Source organism: Populus trichocarpa, chromosome 16, assembly GCF_000002775.5.
Source record: "Populus trichocarpa isolate Nisqually-1 chromosome 16, P.trichocarpa_v4.1, whole genome shotgun sequence".
Lineage (NCBI taxonomy): Eukaryota > Viridiplantae > Streptophyta > Magnoliopsida > Malpighiales > Salicaceae > Populus > Populus trichocarpa.
Genome location: NC_037300.2, coordinates 10,586,758 through 10,612,202, shown reverse-complemented (window position 1 = coordinate 10,612,202; position 25,445 = coordinate 10,586,758). Strand labels below are relative to the sequence as shown.

The 25,445-nt window shown below is 32.5% G+C and overlaps 2 protein-coding genes across 2 annotated transcripts; one reads left to right on the top strand and one right to left on the bottom strand.

Moving 5' to 3' along the window:
* Window positions 1–14,914: 14,914 nt before the first annotated feature.
* LOC7486533 (protein NRT1/ PTR FAMILY 5.6) lies at window positions 14,915–19,233 on the top strand. Its single transcript, XM_002323492.4, has 4 exons — window positions 14,915–15,245; window positions 16,728–16,945; window positions 17,571–18,115; window positions 18,254–19,233. The coding sequence occupies exons 1-4, from the start codon at window positions 15,110–15,112 to the stop codon at window positions 19,116–19,118; spliced, it is 1,764 nt and encodes a 587-aa protein (XP_002323528.1). The 5' UTR covers window positions 14,915–15,109; the 3' UTR covers window positions 19,119–19,233.
* A 1,997-nt stretch (window positions 19,234–21,230) lies between these two features.
* On the bottom strand, window positions 21,231–23,086 carry LOC7468832 (aldehyde oxidase GLOX). Its single transcript, XM_002322893.4, has one exon. It carries the CDS (start codon window positions 23,040–23,042, stop codon window positions 21,456–21,458), a length of 1,587 nt encoding a protein of 528 aa, XP_002322929.1. The 5' UTR covers window positions 23,043–23,086; the 3' UTR covers window positions 21,231–21,455.
* Window positions 23,087–25,445: the final 2,359 nt, after the last annotated feature.

The window sequence follows — 25,445 nt, the reverse complement described above, 5'->3', positions numbered from 1 at the left end:
ATTTTCATGGTTATTAGTTGATTAATCAAACACTAAATACTAGAAGTCACTAAAGTGTTCAGCTACAGACCTTTCATCTCATTGATAGAAATTCATAACCTTCCTTCTCACATAATTAAGCTTTATTCCGTGCAATTTTCCTTTCTATGTACTCCCTAATTGTTTTCGTAGTTTCTATACATCTATCTCTTTGAATATATGGTGAAACACACCATTGTACGTACACCCATGTTCTGATAGCTCCAAAAGCTTTCCTATGCTCGTATTTCTGAGCATCAGCTATTTTGCATGTTGGTTTTGACTTTCTTCAATCAATTGAATCAAACAAATCATAGTAATAAAGTTAATAGTTTATCTTAGGCTTCCAAATCGAGTGATTTAAAGTTTGATAATTTGATCATGGTTCCACACATATTTTTTCTCTACCTAATTTACGTACATATTCTAGGCTATGCCTGAAGTACCCAGTTGTTTGTGCGAAAGCGCCATTTATAGTGACCAGTGCCTCAACTTTATTCTTCCAAACTTTAAACACTAGAGAGGTATGCACTAAATTTATAACATGGCATGTGCTACATGTGCTTCGTTCTTTTTCCTGGAAGATCTTCGAATATGTTCCCAGGATCACGGCTAATTATTTTCTTAGGCCGCTGTTGTTGAATCTATACGCCCCCCAAGAAATTCCAAGATACTGTTGATTGTGCAAAACTTCAGGCATAGCCTAGAATGGCTGTGATCTGAGAATGAAAGGACTATGATGGGAAATAGTGGATTCTGACACGCATCAAAACATAAGCTGACTACTTGAAACTGGGCCTATATTCTGCACCTGCATTGCATATATGTCTATCTCTGTCACTTGTGCTAAGCAATGACAGCATTGCATTCTACGATTTGATTGGAATTACGGAGAGGTGCGAATACAAGCAAAAGGAAGAGATTAAAACGCAAACGAAAAACACATGGTTCTTTGGAAGGAGGAGTTTCCCATCATAAGACCCCTCTATTTTTTGCTTCAATTGCAAACGTACTATGATATGTGCCCAAAAATGTTGCAATTGATAATGTGCTAGCTTTAATTAGCTCTAAAAATATTTAAATAATTGGTTGGCGAATCCCGGCGTCGTTTTATAACTTTTAGAGAGGTTAATCATGATGTATAAAGCCAGAGTGCTCTAACCACCAATAAAAAGATACGCACTAATTCAGCACTATAGCCACTGAATATTGTACTTAATGTTATGAACTTAAAATTGACCAGAAGCACAGACTAGTTGAACTTGCCATTGAGTCCAATTATGGAGTTGAATTATTTGTGCTGATCTTTAAACCTAAACCACATTCTTGATTAATGGGATAAGTATTACTGTATATGATATCTATTCAATTAGTTTCATGTAACATTAATTTGATTCATATAAATATATTTAATTTATTAATAAAAAATTATTTATTTTTAATATTCATCAAATATTTGATTAACGAATTTAGAATAAAGATAAAGAACTCTTGAAACAAAAATATTTTACAAAGAAAATTATAAAGTTATTATAATTATGAGATTTTTATTGCATCAAATCATTATTTTTGAATTATCTTGGAATGCAAAGGTTGCAGACATTATTGAGGATGGTGGTTCAAGACTTTTAGTAGATGTAGGACCGCATTAGATTCCATCCTCGAGTTAGCTTTCTCAGATTCACTTTTGATTCAGCTTGAGAGGCACTTCAAGATACCAGGCCCAGGGATACTATGCACCATCTTCTCTAGTTTCAAAGACATGTCTCACGACACTCCTTCATCTTATAGCTTGTCTCTTTGGGTCGTCTACACACTATGAACATACTACAAACTTTTTAGATCATCATATTTGCGGTATGTATCTTATATGGTTCACATATGGAGACCTATGATCATCTATTTTTTGAGTACTCTTTCTCAGATTCAGTATGGAAAGAGGTCAATTATTACTTTGTTCCTAAAATGTTTCTAGTCAATACTCTATTAAGAGACTGAATATTAATTAGAGTTGTTAAGACTGATACATATTATATTATTTTCTCTATGAAAAGAAGCAATTGTTCTCATAAACTGAGGTGTGAGTGATGCCTAAAACTAATATGTATGTACTTGTCAGATGACATGTTCATTGAATTGACTTGTATGAGAATGTCATATGATTCTTAGACTTGAGATTACTAAGTTATCTTATATAGGGAGTGTTATATATGTTTTGATTTTATTACACATTATCTTAATTAATGGTAACAAATGGGTAGATATTGGGTATAACATGAACTACATGAAGATATTTAAGTAATCAAGAGAGGATTCATCACCCTTGGTGAATTAGAGAAAATGTTTCATTTATTATTAAATAGTATTGATTGTAAATCCTTGCGCAATGTAGAAAAAGATTTGTATAGAGTTTCAAATCTTATTCAAAGAATCAATGAATCAAGAGACAATTCATCACCCTTAATAAATTAGGGAAAATGTTTCATCTGTTTTTAAATAGTATTTATTGTAAATTCTTGTGTAAGGTGGAATAAGATTTGTATAAAGTTCTTATTCAAAGAATCAATGACTATGGTGTTAAAAACAAACATGATTTGACATAATATACACACTCCATGCTATAATATCTAAATTGAAACATTGTTGATGAAGGGATAATAATTATACTAAGAAATTGGTCACTGAAAGGTTAAGTCAAATCACTTTTGACTTTTCTAATATTTAGGGGATCATGACAGGTTACTAGACATTATACTTAGTCTTCGAATATAAATCAATCAATTATTGAATTGATAATAAATTTATTTATTTAATCCTATTTCATTTAGGATTGTGATTTATATTTGAACCAATTTATTAGAAAACCTAATAGGTCATACACATAAGAACCATTGGTTAGAAATTAAAATGAAATGATTAATCAAGTGTGATTTAATTATAAATAAGTTTTAGAAATTGAAGACTGGAGTGTAATTATATAAGGAATTACAATTCTAGATCTAGAAAAATCAAGTAGAGCTTTGATTGAATAAATTTCTAAAATTAGCCTAAAACAATATATATATATATATATATATATATATATATATATATATATATATATATAATATTATTTAAGGAGCAAATTGATATTTTACAATTTATAGGGTTTTTAGGTTTTCCTATAAATAGAAATTTATGCCTTTTATTTCATGTGGATTGTGAAAAAGGTGCGTAAAGTACAATGGTTCTTGTGGATTATCGTTAGAGATCAGATACTTGGACAGCTTTTGGTTTACGATAACTTAGCCTTGAAACAATTATTCAAAGCCGAAAAGAACATCTGATCTTCAAGTAATTTGCATATAAACCTTAAATAACCCTAAATTTATCTAACAGGATCCTTGTAACTCCTAAAATAATTTTAAATTTATCATTTTTGTTATATCTACATCTTTCAGGAAACCCAATAATAAGCTCATTGGATACAGAAAAGTTTTGAATTGTTTCAACTAAATAGTACATCAATAGTATGTTTTGACCACCACTTAATCTGACATTTTTTTCTAATCATATCAACTTTTTGCCACTATTATAATTGTCTGTTTGTGTGGTGATCATGTTGGGAAAGGTTTGTTGAAAAGGTGAAAGATCACATTTTTTTAACATTTTTTTATTACATTTTAGAATGGTAGAGTAGGCTGGGGCATGTAATGCAAGTTGGTTTAGATTATATTACATAAAGCTTTGTTCACCAAAAGGTTGATACTTCCATTCTTCTTGGCAATGAAGATTTTGACAAATATATAGTTTCTATATGATTCTAACAGTCCCAAAACTCCCAATGCATTTGAATTAGCAGCCATGCTTAAGTGCCACCAATATCTATTTTGGAATGAGTTTGACTTTGGCGATGCCACTAAGATATGCGGGTTCGACTTAGTGACTCTCCGGATATATATAAATTAATGAAATAAATAATGAAATTAATAGCCAATTGTACACGAGGGAAACTGTTCCATTATTTTTCATTATATATTTGGGGAATTATTTCCATTTATATTTATACTTTAAACGTAGTTTTCGTTATGTTATTACAAGTTTAATAGCTTTTGTTTCATCCTTGAATATAGAGTTATTTTTCAATTTATCTAGTTGTTAGATTTGAATTTTTTTATGTAAGATTATTTTTATCATTTTAAATGAGAATATTTGACAATTTGTTTTCTTTTTTAAAATTTATTTTGCTTATAAGTTACATGGGTTTGAGTTTTTCAAATAAGGGTTTTTTTCACTTTGAACGAAAATATTTTTTAAAATAATGAATTGAAAAATAATCTAAAATATAAATATAAACTAAGAGAAATTGTATTTATAACATGATAGAAATAAAAACTAAAATATAATGATAAAGAAGAACAAGCTCCCCTTGATCCTTTTGCTAAAATATATCACCAATAAACAATACAATTATATTATCCAAGTTATTACTATTAATAACAAAAACCTAAAAGAGCTTAATCACATTTATTGTGAATTGGAATAGTAATTTTTATTTTTTAGTACTTCATTTTTTCTTTGCTTTGGTCATCGAATTATTATTTTTTTAATTTTATCATTTCACATTGTATTGTCTAGGGAATGAGCTTTCTAATTTTATTTTATATTTATTTTCTATGGAGTTATTGTTACCTTAAAAAAAAGTCTCTAAAATGGGTTTTTCTCTATTTTGAAAAAAAAAATCAGTTTTGTTCCTTGTGAGAAATTCAAAATTTAAGAACCAAAATTGAAAGTAAAAAAGAAATATAGCCCTGTTTTTTCTTTGCATTGTGAGCACCTTTTTTCAAAAACAAATGCCTTCTTATTCTTTTCAAATTCTTTTTAGTCCTTTTAATTTTACAAATGTATATTTTAATCCAAATCTTTATTTGGTTCTCATATCATCCTTGGGATTAAGAATGAGAGAAGGAGTAAACAAAAAATGAGAGAATAGAGAGAAAAAAGTCTTCTTTTTTTTTTGTGTAAATGGGTTTGTTTTCTGAAGAGGAGTACTTTAATAGAGATGGTGTTTCCTATATTATTTTATAAAATTCTTAAATTAATTAAGAATATATTTAGAGATTATTTTATTAAATATCATTCAATATTTACTTTATACTTTAATAAGACTGTATCATTCTTTTAAAAAAGTTAGCAAGCATTTTTTAATACAACCAATCACGATGATTTTGTTTTTGTTTTTTTACTAGGTTGTTTTTCTATAAGCATCTATTTTTGTTATTATATAATTAAATAAAAAATAGTTTTAAAAAATGATTTTAATAGATCCAGTTGAGTACATGACCCAAGTCACAGGTTTAGCAAGTTGATCAGAGTTAACCTAAGTCGATCCAAGAAGTTGTCATCTCAATATATATATATATATATTTAAAGATTTCATTTTGAAATTTTGTAAGGCGCCAAGCCGGGTTTTTACTGATAGTACGGGTTGTCTTTAGACCTGTCAAGTTAAGTTATTCACATTGGGTCAGCTCACATACAATTTAATTTGAAGCTCAGTCGAGGTAAGAAGTCAGATCAGGGGGTTTCAAGATTGATCAGCTAGACTAAGTTTAATGACACTATCAAATATTTCACTACGACAACGTGCGAGTGTTATATTATATCAAAATTGTTAGAATTTTATTTTTTTTATGATTGAATATTGCTTTTGGAATAATGATAGAATTTTGTCTAAAAAAACATAAATTATGTTGAACAAATCTAGAAAAAGTCCAGCAAGTTAGTGAGACAAATGGATTTTGGTTTGAGAGATATCTATTTCTATCTTTATTTTAAATTGTCCATGTTTTCATTACTATGTCTTATGATTGCTTTTTATTTTTATTAAATAAAAGCCATAGAATGAAATTTTAGATTTGTTTGTTGAAATTAAAGATATTAATAAGAAATGAAGATTTATACTAGCAATAATTTGTTTCAATGGAATTTAAATTATTACTCTTCTTATTAAAAAAAACTAGTTCCATATAATTAAGTAAAAAAATTAAGGGCTTTGCACAATACAAGATCAGGTATCCTGATCTGCATTAATTTCTCAATTTCACAAGTTTTTAGTTAATACTAAGATCACTTTTTAAAATTTATTAGCGCATACAATTCTCAATCTATTTTCTTAAACATAAGCATTTAATTTTGAGTTCATGATTAAAAGTTTTCTTGCTGCTAAGAAACACGTTAAAGACATCTACATATTTTTTTTTACATTCAAAAGAATTTTTATATGACTTATAACGGAGCGCAGGTCGATTATCTAGTTATCACTATTTAAAAGGTGTTCGGTTTTATAAATTATTTTATAGCAAGATGTTTCCCTATTTTTACATATTTATTTTTCATAAAATATTTCACACAAAAATTAGTGAAGATAAAATATTTTACGATGAATATTTAAACTTATATTCACTTGTAGAAAAATATTTTTATCTCATTGAGTTTCATAATATAATTTAAGAACATTAACACACTTATAATATCATCCAACTATCAACAAAAACTAATTTGTGATGGTAAATCATTGTTGCAACTACTATTTCATATTTGTTTTGAATGTTTTCTCTTTTTTTTACCTCGAACTTTTTTTTAATTTGGTCCTTATGCATTTATTTCATTTGCAATTGTCTTTGATGAATTGTTCCTAAGATCTCGATAACATTCTGCCATTTTTCTGAAGCTAATTTCATGAAAAATTGTTCAGGTTTTTTGTTTTTCAAGAGATCAAAACTCAAGAAATTGTAGTTGATTATTAGAAAAAACTTAGTCTCTCAAATAAGAAAAAATAAGATGTGGATTTCTAGAGGAGAAAAGAGATAAAGAAGAAGAAAAAAATAGAAGATAAGATCAACATCCATTGTCTATAATGAAAGAGGATGTTGAGACACTTCCAGGGACACTATGGATGGTCAGTTTTGGAGGTGGGAGGTCATTGTATGAAGGCAGCAAAGAGTCTCACATGTTATTGCGTGCTTTGTATGTGCTAGCCTTTATTTTTCTATATTTTTACTTTGGTCTCTAATTTGATAATACTTTTCAATTAAGCCTCGAATCACATTTAATCCATTCAATTTAATCCATAATTTTCTAATAACTCTTCAATTAGGGCTCCAATCTCATTCGATTTATTTTTTAATTTGATAATATCTTTATAATTAAGTCTCGAATCTCATCCCAAATGAGTCAAACCCTTTTCTTTCAATTTAGTCCCTTATTCTCTATTACATTTTTTATTTAACCCTGCTTTTCATCCTTTCTAAGCTCAAGTAGTGATAGAATAAGAGTTAGCTGGTTGACTGAGTTAGCGCATTATGAGCATGTTTATGACCTGAGTTGCATATTTAATGTTTACCCCGTTTGATCAAGTATGATCCATTATTTTGTGTTCTCAATATTAAAATAGTAAAAATGGTAATCTTTTTTCTTTAGACCAACCCACATTTTATCAATCATTCAAGTTAGTTTTGTATCTTCCAAATCAATTGACTCACATTGTAGCAATTCCCACACATTTAACTTAGAAGCTCATTCTAGGCAAGCAATCAGATCGAGATTTTTCAAGGTTGAGTATCAATGTGTTCCACACAATGATCGATTGGAATTTAAACATCATCGATTAATGGGTTTTTTTTATCGCATAGAGTTTTGATCGATTCAACTTTATATGTTATGAATTTACATAATTTATTTACAAAAAAAAAAAACTCATAAGCCTGTTTATTACACGTTGAATTCATACTTGCAACAGAGCGCAAACAATGAAACTAGTTTTTGCTAAAACCACCACCATTGTCATCCACAGGTTAGAGCTATCCCGGGGCCCCAACCACCCCTCATTTTGTTTCCACTCTCAAAATTAATACTACTTTAAGGGAAAAGGAAATGGAAAATATGGAAGAAGGAAAGGTATAAACTGTCCAAATAGCAATCCACTCGAAACAAGACAAAAGCACGGAGGTTAAGTATGGCTTTCTTCTGTCTTTCAATTGCCTTAGGAATGCCTAACAAAATCCTGGTGTAAGAGAAAAGGGGAGCACCAACGTCAAGGAGAAAAATCCCACTTTATATATATATATATATATATATATATATATATATATATATAGAAAGTGTCAAATAATTACGTATTCTGATTTTTATAATAGGAAGTGAATTTTGTTTATCAGGTATCCATTTGAGTCATAATCATTACAAACATAACTAGAACACAAAGAGTTGACTTCACTGTTCAAATAAATAATAAAACAAATTAATATTTATTTCTCAACTAATAATAAAACAAGGTTAATATATTATTTTAAATGTTTTATAACAAAATGGTACTTAGCTCAGTTAATTAAAGCACACAAGGAACGTTAAAGGTTGCGGCTTCTGGCTCTTTAGGTCAAGCAGCTGGGCTTTAAGCCATTATTTTGGCTTTTTAAAATTTTTAAATTTTGTTTTTACGGGCCATCAATTAGAATAGGTTTTTATTTATTTTTACCGTTTAATATTCAGTTGATAATAAATCACATTTTGTATTTTTTATCATATAATAAAATTAAAAAATTAAATTAAAAAAATTAAATTTATAATCCTGATCGTAGGTTTGATAAATTGACTAAATATTAATCAATAAGTCGAGTTGGGAGGTTTTGATACTTTTTTTATATATCTTTTTTTTTTGCAAGTTTCATTATTTAGTGTCGGTTTTTTATTGAATTCTTTTCTTTAATATTGGATTAATAGTAAATTAATCTTGATAATTTCTATAATATAATAAAATAAAGAATTAATATGATCGAGTGGAGTCTAAAGTTACGAGGTTGACAGATTAACTAAATATCAATTACGTTACGAGATCTATATGTTTCAAGCTCCCTCTTATATTATTAGTGAGTCGTCAAACTCCTTAGGCTATGTTTGTTTCCCGAAATTCACTTTCCGGGAAACCACTTTCCAAACTTTCCTGTGTTTATTTGTCATTAGAAAAGTTAGTCAACGGAAAACACTTTCCAGTCAAAGAAAAATTTGGCTTGGCTTCCAGGAAAGTGTTTTCCTGGAAAATTTGGACGGAAAACACTTTCCGGAAGTTGTGAAAAATTTAGAAATGTCATATTATTTGCTGATTATATCAAATTTGGTTCTCAAACTTTTGATTGCTATATATATTTTGTTTTGAATATTTATTTTTCAATTTCATCTCTTAAAATTTAATTTTTATATTAACTTTGGTCCTCATTTTTATAATTGTTATTTGCTTTTCCCTTATCATTTTTTTATTGAAATTTTTTATGTATTAAATTTGGTCCTCATTATTTTGATTGTTACTTATTTTATTTGAAATAATTTATGAAATGTTAATTATTATTATTTTAATTTCTTCATCTTTTATTTTTTTTTATTTTTTAGATTTGATCTCTATTATTTTGATTATTATTTCTTTTATTTCAGATAATTTATGAAATTATATTTTTTTTCAATTTCATTCTCATTCAACTTTTTAATTTGTAAGATTTGTTCCTCATTATTTTAATAAACTTGAGAAAAATAAAATATTAATAAGTTATTTTCCAACTCATTTTCCATGACATAACCAAATACTGGAAAATGTTTTTCAACTTATTTTCCATTACACTTTATCAGAAAATAATTCACTTTCCTGGAATTCACTTTCCCAGAATTCACTTTTCAAAAAGAAACTACTTTCCAGCAAATAAACAGGGACTTAATCTAGAAACAGTTTCCTCATGCACTAGTTATTTTCGTCTAGCAGCCTCCTTCGTATATAGGTGACCTTACCTTATATCTCAATATTTGTGGAACTAAAGAAAATTGAATAACATCTGTTATATATCCTCAAAGTTGGAAACAAATCCACAAATATCATCATTTTACAAAATATACAATGTGTGGATTACAAAATAGATCTCAGAATTGCACATGTCCATCATTATATTATGTTTAATAGAGAAAATACGGTTGGTGAAATTAAACTCTTAAATACTTAATTATTAAAATTTAGATGTCGTCTTAATATAAAATCTTAAACTATATTAGATGAGGCTGAAGGAATGGTTTTATATCAAGTATGTGGTGCACCATTTCAGGTTAATATTTTTTAATATTAAAACTTAAAGAGAGATATGTCGCTACTTTATTCTTAATTTTATTAATTTAATTAGGAAAAATTAGAGTAATAAGATTAAAAGTGTTAACTACTTGGTTTTTAAAATTATTGTTAAATAATACATTTATCTTGTTTTATTTGTTAATGATAGAATAATATTTTTGGCTTAACCTATATATAAGCTCTTTGTATTTAGGTTAAATGATGTATTTTTCACAAATAAACAAAAGGAGAATTCTAGCCTCCTTTTCTTTCGTGTTTGTATTTTCTTTGTGTTAATTGAATTGTTTTAACATGGTATCAGAGCAGGTTTTATGGAACGAGGCTTAATCTCAAAATATCACAAATGTTTTTTGGAGTGATATTTTATCTTCCGCTTCTGCAATGATATTTGCGTTCAGTTTCTGTAATTATTTTGGTATTTCGTCTTCCCTTCAGCTTCTGCAATTTGATATTTTCCTTGAGTTTCTGCAAAACAAATTTGTGTTTTGGAGTAATTGTATAACTTCAAGAAGATATTTGTTTAGTTTATGCAATCTCTGTTCAGTTTCAGCAATTTGGTATTTTGTTTTCCGCTGCTTTTGCATTCTGGTTCTTTGTAATTGTTGATTATGGCTACTGAAAGAGATGATTCACTTCAATCTATGAGTGTGAGGTTGGATGGGAAGAACTATTTGTATTTGAGCTATATAATGAGAAATTTTCTTAAAGGTAAAAAGATGTGGGGATATGTTAGTGGAATCTATGTGGTACCTAAGAATACTGAAGAAGGGGATGTTGCCTCGATATATGCATGGGAAGCAAACAATGCAAAAATTATTACGTGGATTAACAATTCATTTGAGCATTTTATAGGTACGTAGTTGGCGAAGTATGATACAGCAAAGGAGGTTTGGAATCATCTGCAACGGTTATTCACGCAATCAAATTTTGCAAAGCAGTATCAATTAAAGAATGATATACGAGCTCTTCATTAGAAGAATATGAGTATTCAAGAGTTTTATTATGCTATGACAGATCTTTGGGATCAATTGGCTCTTACAGAATCGGCAGAATTAAAGATATGTGGTGCCTATATTAAACGTAAAGAGCAGCAACGATTGGTACAGTTTTTAACAGCACTTCGCAATGATTTCGAAGGACTTAGAGGTTCAATTCTGCATTGTTCTCCGCTACCTTCTATTGACTCTGTTGTCAATGAGTTATTAGCTGAAGAAATACGTCTTTAGTCTTATTCTGAAAAGGGAATTCTTTTTGTTTCAAATCCTTCTATACTAGCAATACCCTCTAAGTCATTCTCTAATCATCAGATTAAGCCTTATACAAAGGTTGGCTTCAATTAGTGCAATTTTTTTAAGCAGAAAGGTCATTGGAAGGCTTAGTGTCCCAAGTTGAGACAACAGAATCAAGCTTGGAAGCATGGCAACTAGTCATAATTTAATGCTCATAGACCACCTCAGGGTTATAAACCACCACACCACAATACTGCAACAGTAGGTTCATCAAGCTCTATCATCGATCCTGGTACTCTGGCTGAGCAATTTTAAAATTTTCTCCCCTTACAACCACAAAAAATGTTTGCTTCTTCTTCCATAGGCCAGTTGTCTCATAGCTCCTCAGGTATGTCACATTCTGAATGGGTCTTGGATTCTGGTGCTTCCCATCACATGTCTCTAGATTCTTCATCTTTTACCTTTATGTCCCCTTCGTCCTCCATTCCTGTTATGACTGTTCATGGCACTCTCATGCCCTTAGCAGGTGTTGGTTCTGTTGTCACACCTTACCTGTCTCTCCCTAATGTTTATCTTATTCCGAAACTCAAATTGAATCTTGCTTCTATTGGTCAAATATGTGATTCTGGTGATTATTTAGTCATGTTTTCTAGTTCTTTTTATTGTGTACAGGATCTGCAATCTAAGAAGTTGATTGGGACAGGCTGTAGGGAGAATGGACTATATATTTTGGATGAGTTAAAAGTGTCAGTTTTCGTTGCTGCTACTACTACTACTACTGTTGATTTGTCTTCCTTTCGTTTGAGTCCTTCATCTTCTAGTTTTTATTTATGGCATTCTCGTCTAGTTCATGTTTTGTCTTCTCGTTTAAGATTTTTGGCATCCACAAGAGCTTTAGAAAATTTAAACACTTGTTATATTTCTGATTGTAGTGGATGTAAATTGGCAAAATTTTTCGCTTTACCTTTTAATCGAAATATTTTTGTTTCTTCTTCACGATCTGATTTGATTCATTCTGACGTCTGGGGACCTTCTTCTATTGCTACAAAAAGTGGGTCTCGATATTATGTTTCATTTATAAATGATCATACTCGTTATTGTTGGGTTTATTTAATGAAACAGCATTCTGAATTCTATGAGATATATACAGCCTTTCAAGCTCTTGTGAAAACTCAACATTTTGCTATAATCAAATGTTTTAGGTGTGATTTGGGTGGGGAATACACTTCTAATAAATTTTATCAGTTGCTTGCCTTGGATGGAACCATTCACGAAACTTCATGTACAGATACTCCTGAGCAAAATAGAGTTACTGAAAGAAAACATAGGCACATTGTTGAAACTATTCATTCTCTTTTGTTGTCTGTTTTTGTTCCTAGTGAGTTTTGGGGAGAAGTTGTCCTTAGTGTTGTAAGCTTGATCAATACAATCCCATCTTCTCATAATTCAGGTTTTTCTCATTTTGAAAAATTATATGGGTATGTTCCTGATTATTCCTCCTTTAGAGTGTTTGGTTGTACTTGTTTCATTCTTCATCCCCATGTGGAACGCAGTAAGTTGTCATCTCGATCTGCTATTTGTGTATTTTTAGATTATGGTGAAGGTAAAAAGGGATATCGTTGTTTTGATCCAATAACTCAGAAACTTTATGTGTCTCGTCATGTTGTCTTTCTCGAGCATATACCTTTCTTTTCTATTCCATCTACTACTCATGGCTTGACTAGACCTGATATTATTCATATATATCCATTTTTTGAGGATTCTGATAGTTTATCATCTCAGGTTCCTAGTACCTCAAATACCCCTTTCCATGTTCGAACAATTTGTACTCATCATTCTGCAGGTACTGACACTTTACTCTCTGGCACACCTGAAGCTCCATTCTCATCTACAACCCCTCAAGCTTCTTCTGAGATTGTGGATCCACCTCTACGTCAATCCACACGCATTCATAAGTCCACAAAACTACCAGATTTTTTTTATTCTTATTATTCTTCATCTTTTACTTCCTTTTTAGCTTCTATTCATTGTCTCTTTGAGCCTTCTTCCTATAAAGAGGCAATTCTTGATCCTCTTTGATAGCAAGCTATGGATGAGGAACTTTCTGCTTTATGTAAGATAAATACTTGGGATTTGGTTCCTCTACCTCCTGGTAAGAGTGTTGTTGGTTGTCATTAGGTGTACAAGATCAAGACTAATTCTGATGGGTTTATTGAGCGATACAAAGCTAGTTTGGTTGTAAAAGGATACTCTTAATAGTATGGTATAGATTATGAGGAGATATTTGCCCCTATTGTAAAAATAACTACTATTCGTACTCTTATTGTTGTAGCTTCGGTTCGTCAATGGCATATCTCACAACTTGATGTTAAAAATGTCTTCTTGAATGGAGATCTTCAAGAAGAAGTTTATATCGTGCCTCTTCCTGGTGTTTCACATGACTCTGGGTATATATGTAAGCTCAAGAAAGCGTTATATGGTCTCAAACAAGCACCTCATGTTTGGTTTGAGAAATTTTTTGTTGTGATCTCATCTCTTGGATTTGTTTCTATTAGTCATAACTCTACTCTTTTTATTAAGTGCACTGATGTAGGTCGTATTATTTTGTCCTTATATGTTGATGACATGATTATTACTGGTGATGACATTGATGGTATCTCAGTTTTGAAGACTGAGCTGGCTAGAGAGTTTGAAATGAAGGATTTGGGTTATCTTTGATATTTTCTAAGTATTGAGGTAGCTTACTTACCTAAAGGTTACCTTCTTTCTCAGTCAAAATATGTTGCAGATATTCTTGAGCGGGCTAGACTTACTGATAACAAGACTATAGACACTCTCATTGAAGTTAACGCAAGGTCTTCTTCTTCTTATGGTTTACCTTTGACAGATCCTACTTTATATCGTACTATTATTGGGAGCTTGGTATACCTCACCATTACTCGTCTAGATATTGCATATGTTGTTCATGTTGTTAGTCAGTTTATTGCTTCTTCTATTACTGTTCACTAGACAGTTATTCTTTGTATTTTGTGATATATTCGGGGGACAGTTACTCGTCTAGATATTGCATATGTTGTTCATGTTGTTAGTCAGATATTATTTTTCAATGTTTGGTAGTGTCATGAAAAATAAGTTGGAAAATACTTTCCAGTGTTTGATTATGTTATGGAAAATAAGTTTTTTAAATTTTTCACAACTTCTGGAAAGTGTTTTCCGTCCAAAATAAAAAAAAAAATACTTTCTTGAAAATCAAGTCAAATTTTATTTGACAGGAAAATATTTTTCATTTATTAATTAATTTTTTTAATAATAAATAAACACAAAAAAATTTAAAAACTGAAAAGGAAAATATCACAAGGTTTCGAGATTCCTTACTAGTTTAAAGGGTACAACCGGTCCCGGACTAAAAAGAAAGGAATCACTAACATTTGGATGCCATTCCCATCTGTAGACTGACAATGACATCCTGATGAGTGGAAGTAGAAGGATAAAATGACCATTTTCTCTTTCACGATAATCTCCAAATAAATTTTTTACTTCTTCGTGTGCAGGGAATAAGGAATTTTCCCCAATGAGTCAACGAAGCAAATCCTCCTCTATATAAAGACGCCCAAAGCAAGCTTCTCTTCCATAAATCCACATCCATGGTAGCCAGCACTCTTGGATAGAAAATATATATTAGGGCTTTGGAAAAACACTATCAAGTATCCGCTGAGAGATGGAGCTTAAAAAGGGAGTAGAAACAAGAGGTGTTGATGAAGAGAAATGGGTTTATGATTCCTCAGTGGATCATAAAGGAAGGGTTCCCCTCCGGGCCTCCACTGGTGTTTGGAAAGCAACACTCTTCATCATCGGTAAGCACTAAACATTTTCATGCAATGAAGTATTAAGAGTTGCCGACAAATTATTGTACTTTATACTATTATTCTCTTTGTATTTTATGCTCTGTTTGGTTACCTACAAGAAGGATGAAGCCACGTAGAGCGTCAATGCCTTCTTTTCCTTATCAGCCGTAGCTAGAATATCGAGCTTCTCTAAACTCTACTTAGGAAAATTAATTTAGCCATGAATATTACTCCCAGAAATAGGACTCTTCTTCCTTTATTGTTGAAAAAAAAAATACTGGCGGATGGCTCTTCATGGAACTCGTCACTTTTCTTCTTATGATTCCGAAACGAGAATGTCTATCCATGCAAGTTAGCTAGGCATTTGATACAGTTTTTGTCATGACCATGTTTTTTCTTTTTTTCTTTTTGTGTTCTTACAAATGGCCAAACTAATCGGTAATGTTGATAAAACCTGAAGTCAGCTAGAGGACAAGCTGGTGGACTCATGCTAATTAATATATATAGCATAAATATTAATCTCTCAAGCACTACTAATTTCCTTTCTTGTGGGTTCTGGGTAAAGTTCTTACATGGTGAAGCTCATAAATATATTTAAAATCAGAAAGAAACTGCACTCAATATTCTTCTCACTTCAAAGTGAGACCTAGTCTGCATTTTAGCAATCCTTGAATTAAACGTCTTCTCTTTCAAAAAGGCAAAAACAATCTCTTGGTTGCATGCCTTGCATGGTTTGTAATGTATTTATTTCAAGGAGAAGAGTATGGCAATATATGAGTTGATCTTCTAAGAAAAAAAAAACAGAAAACAAAGAGTAGATTCATAAAAGGGACGTTGATGGCTAAGAAAATCATCGGTAAGCCTACCTCCTATAAGCTCATACTCAAGCCTTTCTTGTACCTGTGGGTGTGTCTATATGTATATATATAGTCGCTATAAGATATACATAAAGCTGTTTGCCATGGAATACAAAAAACTAATCCGGATTTCAACATTATTTCTTTCTTCTTCTTTTTTTGTGAATACATCTTGAATCTTAATTATGCATATAAAAGATTCTCAAAATAAGAGCTTATAAGATCGAATAGTTACCCAACTAATTAACAATAGGAAAAATAAATCAACTTGTACGTCATTGTGTTTTTTGTTTAGTGAGATGCAATTATTCCCACATGTTCTTGTCAACATCAGTAAAAGTTGCATACAATTGATTCTTCGCTTACAATCACAAATATGGAGAAGAACTTATGCTCTGCATGGGGTCCTTCTTCTGCTTTATGTGACCAATGAATGTAGCCTTTAATGGGCTACGAAGATACGTGGTAAGGTCCACAAAAACGGCACAAATCCTTTGTTTACTTGTAGAATCTCATGAGAAAAAGAAGAAATCTATGTCACAGAAATTAACGGGTCAGGGCCCAGAAACCCTACGGCACAGTGGTTGTTTCTTTCGTTTTGGGTTATGATTTTTAACTATTTTCTGTTTGGCAGTCATTGAATTCAGTGAGAGACTGAGTTACTTTGGAGTGGCGACGAGCCTCATCATTTACCTTACCAAGGTGATTCATCAAGACCTCAAGACAGCCGCTAGGAATGTAAACTACTGGGCTGGTGTGACTACGTTGATGCCCTTATTTGGAGGCTTTCTTGCTGATGCTTACTTCGGCCGATTCACAACTGTTTTTCTTTCGTCTGTTGTCTACCTTCTGGTAAATTCTTTTTCTATGTCTTTTTTATAAAAAAAATTGGTAAGGTTTTATATTTAACCATACTTAAATATTCCATTATTTAAAATTCAGAATATTAGTAGAGTCTAAAGAGGTTAAAATATTAGTAATAAAAAGGGTGAAGATTTACCCTTATATTTTTCATAATTATCGTCCATAAATTTTTCTATCTCGTAATACACAACCTAATATGCAAAGGGTTTAATTAGTTTTAAGAAAAAGTATAAAGGATTTAATTAATTTTTGAAAAAAAAAAAAAAACTTATGGTGATAAAGATGGGCCTACAAAGTTAAGGTAGACCATGAAAGCCAAATTCAGGCTTTATGTCCATTTTGCTTCATTGATTTCCTGAAAGTTTTTGTTGATCCAGTTTAGTAGCCAGGCAAAGCCCATGTAAAATGATGTTAATGACCACCCATCCATCTTTAGTGATGTTCAAAGGCAAAAGAATACCTAAAAGCAGAAGCAGAATCTCTCGGAACACTCCATCATCGTCTTTGAAAAAAGCCAAAAATTAATTACTTGTTAATTTCATAGTTTATTCCGAACATTTATTTTTATTAAATTTGTTCTGAGAGTTTTATTTTTATCTATTTGAACCCCCAGGGCTTGATTCTCTTAACAATGTCCACGTTTGTACCAAGTCTAAAGGCTTGTGACGCAGCTGTGTGTCTGGAGCCTAGGAAGGTTCATGAAATGGTCTTCTTTATAGCCATTTACATGATCTCCATTGGAACCGGAGGGCACAAACCCTCGCTGGAGAGTTTTGGAGCTGACCAATTCGACGAGAATCACAGTGAAGAAAGAAAGAAAAAGATGTCCTATTTCAACTGGTGGAACTTTGGCCTTTGTTGTGGCCTTCTACTTGGTGTGACTGTAATTGTTTACGTGCAAGATCGTGTCGGTTGGGGTGCTGCAGATATCATTCTTGCAACAGTTATGGCTTCATCACTAGCCATCTTCATTATAGGAAGGCCATTTTACCGCTATCATGTGCCACCTGGGAGCCCCTTAACCCCAATGTTGCAGGTCCTAGCAGCTGCCATTAAGAAGAGAAACCTGCCATATCCTTCTGATCCTGCTGAATTGCATGAAGTTCCCAAGTCACGAGTGAATAAAGGGAGGCTTCTCTGCCATACCGAAAGTCTCAAGTAAGCAATTAAGTGAACTGATTGATATAATAATTTCCATTGAATACTTGCAGTGCGTATCCTTGTAATTAATTTGGCTCGTATATATCACCCAAAATGTCTTAAACTGCTCGTTTAACGATCCCATATGAATTACAGGTTTCTTGACAAAGCCGCTATAGTGGAGGATTGGGAAAATTGTGCTGAAAAGCAAGATCCTTGGACACTAGCAACCGTGACCAAGGTTGAAGAGATGAAGCTTATTCTCAATTTGATCCCAATATGGCTAGCTACGTTACCATTTGGAATCTCTGTAGCACAAACAGCCACATTCTTCGTCAAGCAAGGCACTATGTTGGACAGAAATATTGGTAATGGCGTGGAGATCCCTCCAGCCTCAATCTTCGCGCTTTCCGCTTTTGGAATGATAGTAGCTGTGGCGATTTATGAGAAGATCCTTGTCCCAGTGTTGCGAAGGGCGACAGGAAACGAGCGAGGCATCAAAATCCTGCAGAGAATTGGCTTTGGAATGCTTTTCTCGATCTCCACAATGGTAGTTTCCGCATTGGTTGAGAGGAAGAGACTGGGTGTTGTAGAGAAGGATCCAGTGAAGGGTTCACTTTCAATGAGTGTCTTCTGGTTGGCTCCACAATTCATCATTATCGGTGTAGGAGATGCCTTTACTCTGGTGGGCTTGCAGGAGTACTTCTATGACCAAGTTCCTGATTCTATGAGAAGCCTAGGCATTGCCTTCTACCTTAGTGTGATCGGAGCTGCAAACTTCATCAGTAGTCTTCTGATAACAACCATTGATCATGTGACTGGGAGATTTGGCAAGAGTTGGTTTGGAAAAGACTTGAACAGTAGCCGCCTCGACTATTTTTACTGGCTTATAGCCGGCATGACCGCAGCAAACTTGATTGTATATGTGTTCTTAGCTCGGCGATACTCATACAAAAACGTTCAGAGGAGTGTGGTTGTGGCCGACTGCTGTGAAGATGGTTTTGAAGTTTCAATGGCCTGAAATACTTATGCCAGTATATAAATAATCACTGGTGCTTAAGGTATACTATCTGATAGTAATAGTGTATGATCAAGAAATTATATTTGATGTTGTGGCTTATTATTACCTGTGGAAATTTGCACTTGTTGGGCATAATTTTCAAATTTTCATGCTTCATGGGGATGCATTCTGTGTGATTTACTCGAAGAAAAATTGAGTTCAGATGGCTGCTTTCAGGGCTGGCTATAATTATCAATAATCTAATGACAATTTTCAATGATAACGGCTACCGGCAATAAAAGGTGCAATAAACTGCACTTACCATTCACAGCCGCAGCCAAAAGTTATGAATTGACTCATAAAATCTAGCATGCAAAATTGATTTAAAATTTTAAAAACTAATAAAATTAGACTGAAATCATTTTAATGCAGTAAAATTGATAAACTCTCGTGATTCCAATATTAGTTTTCTGTTTTCATGGGAAATATAATATTGCCCCGTTTCATTACAAAAATAAATGTATTACATAAAAAAAATTCAATCTTTTGTTTTTTATATCTTATTGTTCATCTCAATCACAGTTATTGAAATTATAAATTAACTTATAAAATTATATAATTTTACGAGTTAAAAGTATACTTAGCAAGTAAAATTGATTTTAAAACTAAACTGATAAAATTGTTTAAATTGTTATTGATTCAAACTAAAATTGTTTAAACTCGGTAAACTCACCATTTCAATATCAATTTTACATTTTCATGGTAAATATAATATTGTCTCTTTTCATTACTAGAATAAGTGTGTTTGATAGTAAAACTTCAGTGGATCCATTATGCTTGTGCTGTAATTTTGGGTTGTATAGACTAGGAGGCTGGTGTGTGTGTGTGTGTGTGTGTGTGTGTGTGTGTGTGTGTGTGTGTGTGTGTGTGTGTGTGAGAGAGAGAGAGAGAGAGAGAGAGAGAGAGAGGGGTTTTGGTTAGTTTACATTTGATTTGAAAAACCTATTTGTTTTTGTGTTTAAAAAAAAATAATTTTTTTTTAATTTAAAATTAATATTGTTTGATAGTAAAACTTCAATGGATCCATTATGCTTGTGCGGTAATTTTGGGTTATATAGACTAGGAGGCTGGTGTCTGTGTGTGTGAGAGAGAAAGAGAGAGAAGTTTTGGTTAGTTTACATTTGATTTGAAAAACCTATTTGTTTTTGTGTTTAAAAAAAAATTTAATTTGAAATTAATATTGTTTGATAGTAAAACTTCAGTGGATCCATTATGCTTGTGCTGTAATTTTGGGTTGTATAGACTAGGAGGCTGGTGTGGGGGTGTGTGTTTGTGAGAGAGAGAGAGATAGAGGGGTTTTGATTAGTTTACATTTGAAAAACCTGTTTGTTTTTTTGTTTAAAAAGAAATTATTTTTTTTAGTTTGAAATTAATATTGTTTTGATGTTTTCAAATCATTTTGATGTGCTGATGTCAAAAATAATTTTTAAAAATATATAAAAAATTATTTTAATACATTTCCGAGCAAAAAACACTTTGAAAAATAATCATTACCACATTCACAAACACCACCAAAATAAGAGAGGGGCAATGGATGGTTATTTGTTGTGAAATCGTACGAGAGTTCAATGCAGATTATGCCCTAACAATCTTGTTTGAATTAATTATAGTTTTGTTCTAAAAATCTTGTTTGAAACGATTATAATACATTGCATTTGGAAAAAAAATTCATCTAGTAGTATGCTTGGTGTCTAATGGCAACATGATATAAATATTGCATTTTACTTTTGTCTTTATTATTTTACGATTTATTCTTACAGCCCGAGCTAATATTAGATTTTTCTCGTCGTGTCAAACATTATATTTAGAAAAAAAAAGTTATGTGGAATGGCCACGTGATATAAATATTGAATTTTATATACGTTTTTATTTTTACAAAAACTCGTCTAAAATACGTGTTTTTTGAGAACCTTATTAATGGCAAGGAGATAAGCAAAAGGATAGGCCTAGAGGGCAATCAAATAATTGAATCCAGCTAGGTCCCTCTCAATTTCAAAGCATTGTCTGTGTGTTCATAAACGGGAATCCCACTGGGTCTTGACAGCTGAATTTAGCCAGGTTCCTCACAAAGGATAATACAAATTGAAGGGGTCCCACAAGGAAGCTTCGTTTATTGAAGTGTCGACGGTTTTTGCATAATACACTAGCAACCAACAATAATTACACCTCCCCTGTTCTTTCTTGGAATTTCTTCACGGTATACCCTCTTTTCAGTGTATCAACTACAATCACAGCATTCTAATTGGCCCAGAAATAAATTAAAATAAGCAAAGATTAAAAATAAAAACACACGGCCAATTAAGCCACCAAATGCACCCACCGTGCAACACTTGGCACACCCTGATTGACTGCGAAAACCATGTAATAACCTGGCGGAGCCACCGCCCCATTAGGGGGCGCATTGCACCCAATCTTGTACCGATTGCCGCTGTCCGGAACTGAGGGTGTAATCGTCAATTTAACCAATCTTTGTCCTTGTGAAAAGGAATGTGTTGCAAAGGGTGCACTTGCAAAATTTACTTCTATAAGCCCCACCACAGGCAACGTAACGGACACAAACACATCAAAAGCCTCCCCAAAACGCACTGTATCGGGTATTTCCTCTATTACGGGTCGAAGGTTAGCCCGATCCGGTGACAAATATTCGGGTGAAAACGCCTCAATCCGTAATTCAGTCGGGAATTCAGCTTCGAATTTGTAGAAAAAATGCGGGTTACTCCCTGCTACCAACACACGCCCATCTGGTAAAAGGTTAGCTGTTGAATGGTACAGTCTGGGTACAGTTCCCGGATTCAATGTCATGAACCGTAACCCAACGGGTTGGCCCGGTCTGTATAAAAGTGGATACAAACACGGGTTCGATGCCATCTCAAACCCTTGGGTCCCAGCTTGAGCTCCGTTAATGACTAGAGCATCACCGGTGGGTAACATTACCATATCACCCATGATCCGCCCGAATGGCATGTCCTCCATTTCCCAAATCGGGTCGGGTGATGTAGCTACAATACGCCCACAACTACCGTGCGCCGGGGTGTCGGTGCTCCTCTCAATGAAAGCGCCATACTGGGCGCCCCCACAAATAACAATCACAGCCGTCGAATAGTCACCCTCCAATGCCAACATAACTGATGATCCAGCGGATGGGTAATTCCTTGGGCCCCCATCCAACGGTGGGAATCCTTTCACAACTTTATTAGTCTCGTGATCAAATAAAACCGCTTTATTATTAGCAAACACAAATAATTTACTGTTGGGGAGGAGATGGACGTAAGGGTATAAATTGTCCATCTGCTTATCTTCCACGTCAGCAAGAAATGGAAACAGCACAGCACCGTTTCGAGGCGGATAGTACTCCACAGTATTAGCTCCTCTACCACCAATTATAATCACCGACCCGTCGGGCAGTATCTGGTTACTAGCATACCACCTCCCCTCGCTCAATTCAACGTCATCAAGCTCGACCCAATCGCAAGAACCGTTAATGTCACACGGGTCGAACTTTCGGATCTTCTTGAACCCGTCCAGATCACCACCTGTTTGCAAGAGAGTTCCATCATGGAGAAACTGACCTGATGAGCACCAGGTGTCAGTGAGGATCATGAGTGGACGGATTTGATTGGTTTGGAGATCGAAGAGAACGGAGTGGGCATAGCAATCGCGCTTGAGAACGGCGTCGTGGGGGTCGAGACGACAGTGGCCTTTTCGTAGCATTTTACGAGATGGGCCGGTGTTGGTCCGGTCTAGAAGGACCACAGTGTTGAAGCGGGTAACTGCTGTGTGCATGGAGGATATGCCTGCGTTAGGGACTAGGAGATCCCATGTGCCGGGCAACTCAGCACGTGAGAGGAAAAAGAAAGTGAAGATTGAGAGGATTAGAAGCTCCATTAGAGACGAGGGGGGGAGAGAGCAGGATGGTAGTGGAGAGTGAGTCGAAGAATTGGTGCTTCTAAATAGAATAGAAAAATTAGGGGTAAAGTACACATTTGTCGCTCAATTACCTATTATTTTCAGCTAGGTACCTCAAGTAAAGAAAATATCCAAGTAGATCCCTCATCTAACAAGGATTACCCAAATTACAAAGCCATTATGAATCATGAAAAAACGAAAAGGCTTCTTAGTTCTTTCTCGGATAAATAGGTCTTATTTCCAAATGAAAGTTCTGATTCGGTTATGATTATCCAATAGATGGAAGACCCAATTGAGAGTTGTTTTTGTTTAGGAACCTAATTGAAAATTGAATGACTGGTAGAGGATAAATATGTTATTTTCCCAAAATTTAAAAGGTGGCGAACGGGAAGGAAATGGGTGTCGGCTTTAGGAGCGTGGAGGTGACACGTAAGCAATCGTGTAAATTGGATTTTTTTGGAAGACGAAGGTGGGTGGCGTAAGGGGAAAGCGAAGTTTTAATATCTTCTCTTATCAAATAACACTATAGTTATGAAACATGGATTCATTTGGTGGGGATTGACCTGGTATTTGGATGACTCGGAATAACGAGAGTGATATCCAATTTTTTTAATATTTTTATTTTTTTAATATATCTAAAAAATATATAATTAATTTATGAATAATTAGTCTTATATTTTTTTTTTATAGTCTACATTCATATAGATTATTTTATAATTTTTCGATGTAAAATAACTATATATAACTTATATTTACATGAATTATTTCTTAATATTTTTTTATGTATGACAACTATACTACATTTTATGCCTTATATTTCTTTTTATTTATATAGCCTATATCCATATGGATTATTTTTAAATTTTCAATATGGAATAGCTCTATATAGCCTACATCCACACACATTGATAACTATATTACACTTCATGTCTCATATTTTTTTTACAACTTATGTCCACATGCATTATTTCAAAACTTTTCCATTTGGGATATCAAAATCTCAAGCATATTTTTTGTTATTTTCCTAGTTGACCTGGGTCAACCCTTATGACTCGGAACTCGACTCCTTAGCTGGGTCAACCCCTGAATCGAGTTTAATAACTATAATTTTTTTTTGATAAAATATCATAATTCGATACATGTCATGAGTAGAAAACATGATATTTTAAGATGTTGCTAATTAAAAACGCAATATTTGATTGAAATTGTTAAATTGATTGTCACGAATTATAACGAGAAAAGATAAAAAAAAGATGGAAAGAAAGACAGCTCGAAGGCACACCAAACTTCGATTACGACACCACTAGTATCATTAGAAATGAAGTCGTCACGAAGATAGTCATTCTTTAATAAGTCAAGATAGTTCAATAAAGAACTAAAAAGTATGAGTTTTGCTCACACACAAATAAATATTATTCTAATATTAAAGTTTGTAAAAAAAAACACTAATCACAAGCCAAATAATTCAATTTATAATAGGTAAAAAAGTCCTAAACAATGCTGGAAAAAAAAAACAAAAAACTTATTTTATATACAATATGAAAAAAAAATCATAAATCAACTAAGAAACTAATACAATTCTCACATAATAGCTTCTGAACCTTATTACAAAGCCTTCCCGTAATCTGACCGCTATAAAGTTTTGACCATAAATAAAACAAGACCTCTGAAATCTTCTGAAAAAATTCATTTTGACCTAGGTAAATCTAAGATAAAGTTCATAAAAATATGAACTCAGGTTCTTCAAATACAAGCAAAAGAGTATACAAACCATATGGTAAGACTTTAGACTTAATTTTTTTATATATAATACATATATTATAGATTATTTGCACATCTTTTTCATTTTAGACTAATAAAAATGTTCATACAGCACATTTAAAGTCTTGATGAAACTAAAATGCTCATTAAACCGTCCTTATGAACTTTACAAACAAGTAATTCACGCATAGAACTATGAAGCACACATAATTTATTATATTTAAACAAGTAACAATCAAGTCTATAAAACTTTCCAAACGTTGACTTTTCACAAGGAACATGCACAACAGTAAAATCACTATCATTGACATATAATTCTTTTACATATTCAAATCCTAATAATTTGCATTCATAACATAAAGAAGAACATATATTTTTGATAGCGTATTAGCCATTATATTTTCCTTAACTTGCTTGAATTTGATTACATATGGAAACATTTCAATGAATTCTACCTACTTGGCATTTCATTTATTCAATTTACATTGTCTTTTTTAGATTTTTCAATGATTCATGATTCCAATGAATTATAGATTCTTTCAACCACAAAAAATGTTGTCAAGTCTATAAAGTTCTCATTATAATGCATAGCTCCTTATCGTAAGTAGTGTAATTCAATGT

Bases quoted from the DNA above. Each gene is read 5' to 3' on its own strand.
- LOC7486533 (XM_002323492.4), top strand. From the start codon at position 15,110: ATGGAGCTTAAAAAGGGAGTAGAAACAAGAGGTGTTGATGAAGAGAAA. The intron at 16,946-17,570 runs GTAAATTCTTTT...TTGAACCCCCAG, and splicing joins CGTCTGTTGTCTACCTTCTG to GGCTTGATTCTCTTAACAAT. The intron at 18,116-18,253 runs GTAAGCAATTAA...TATGAATTACAG, and splicing joins TGCCATACCGAAAGTCTCAA to GTTTCTTGACAAAGCCGCTA.
- LOC7468832 (XM_002322893.4), bottom strand. From the start codon at position 23,042: ATGGAGCTTCTAATCCTCTCAATCTTCACTTTCTTTTTCCTCTCACGT.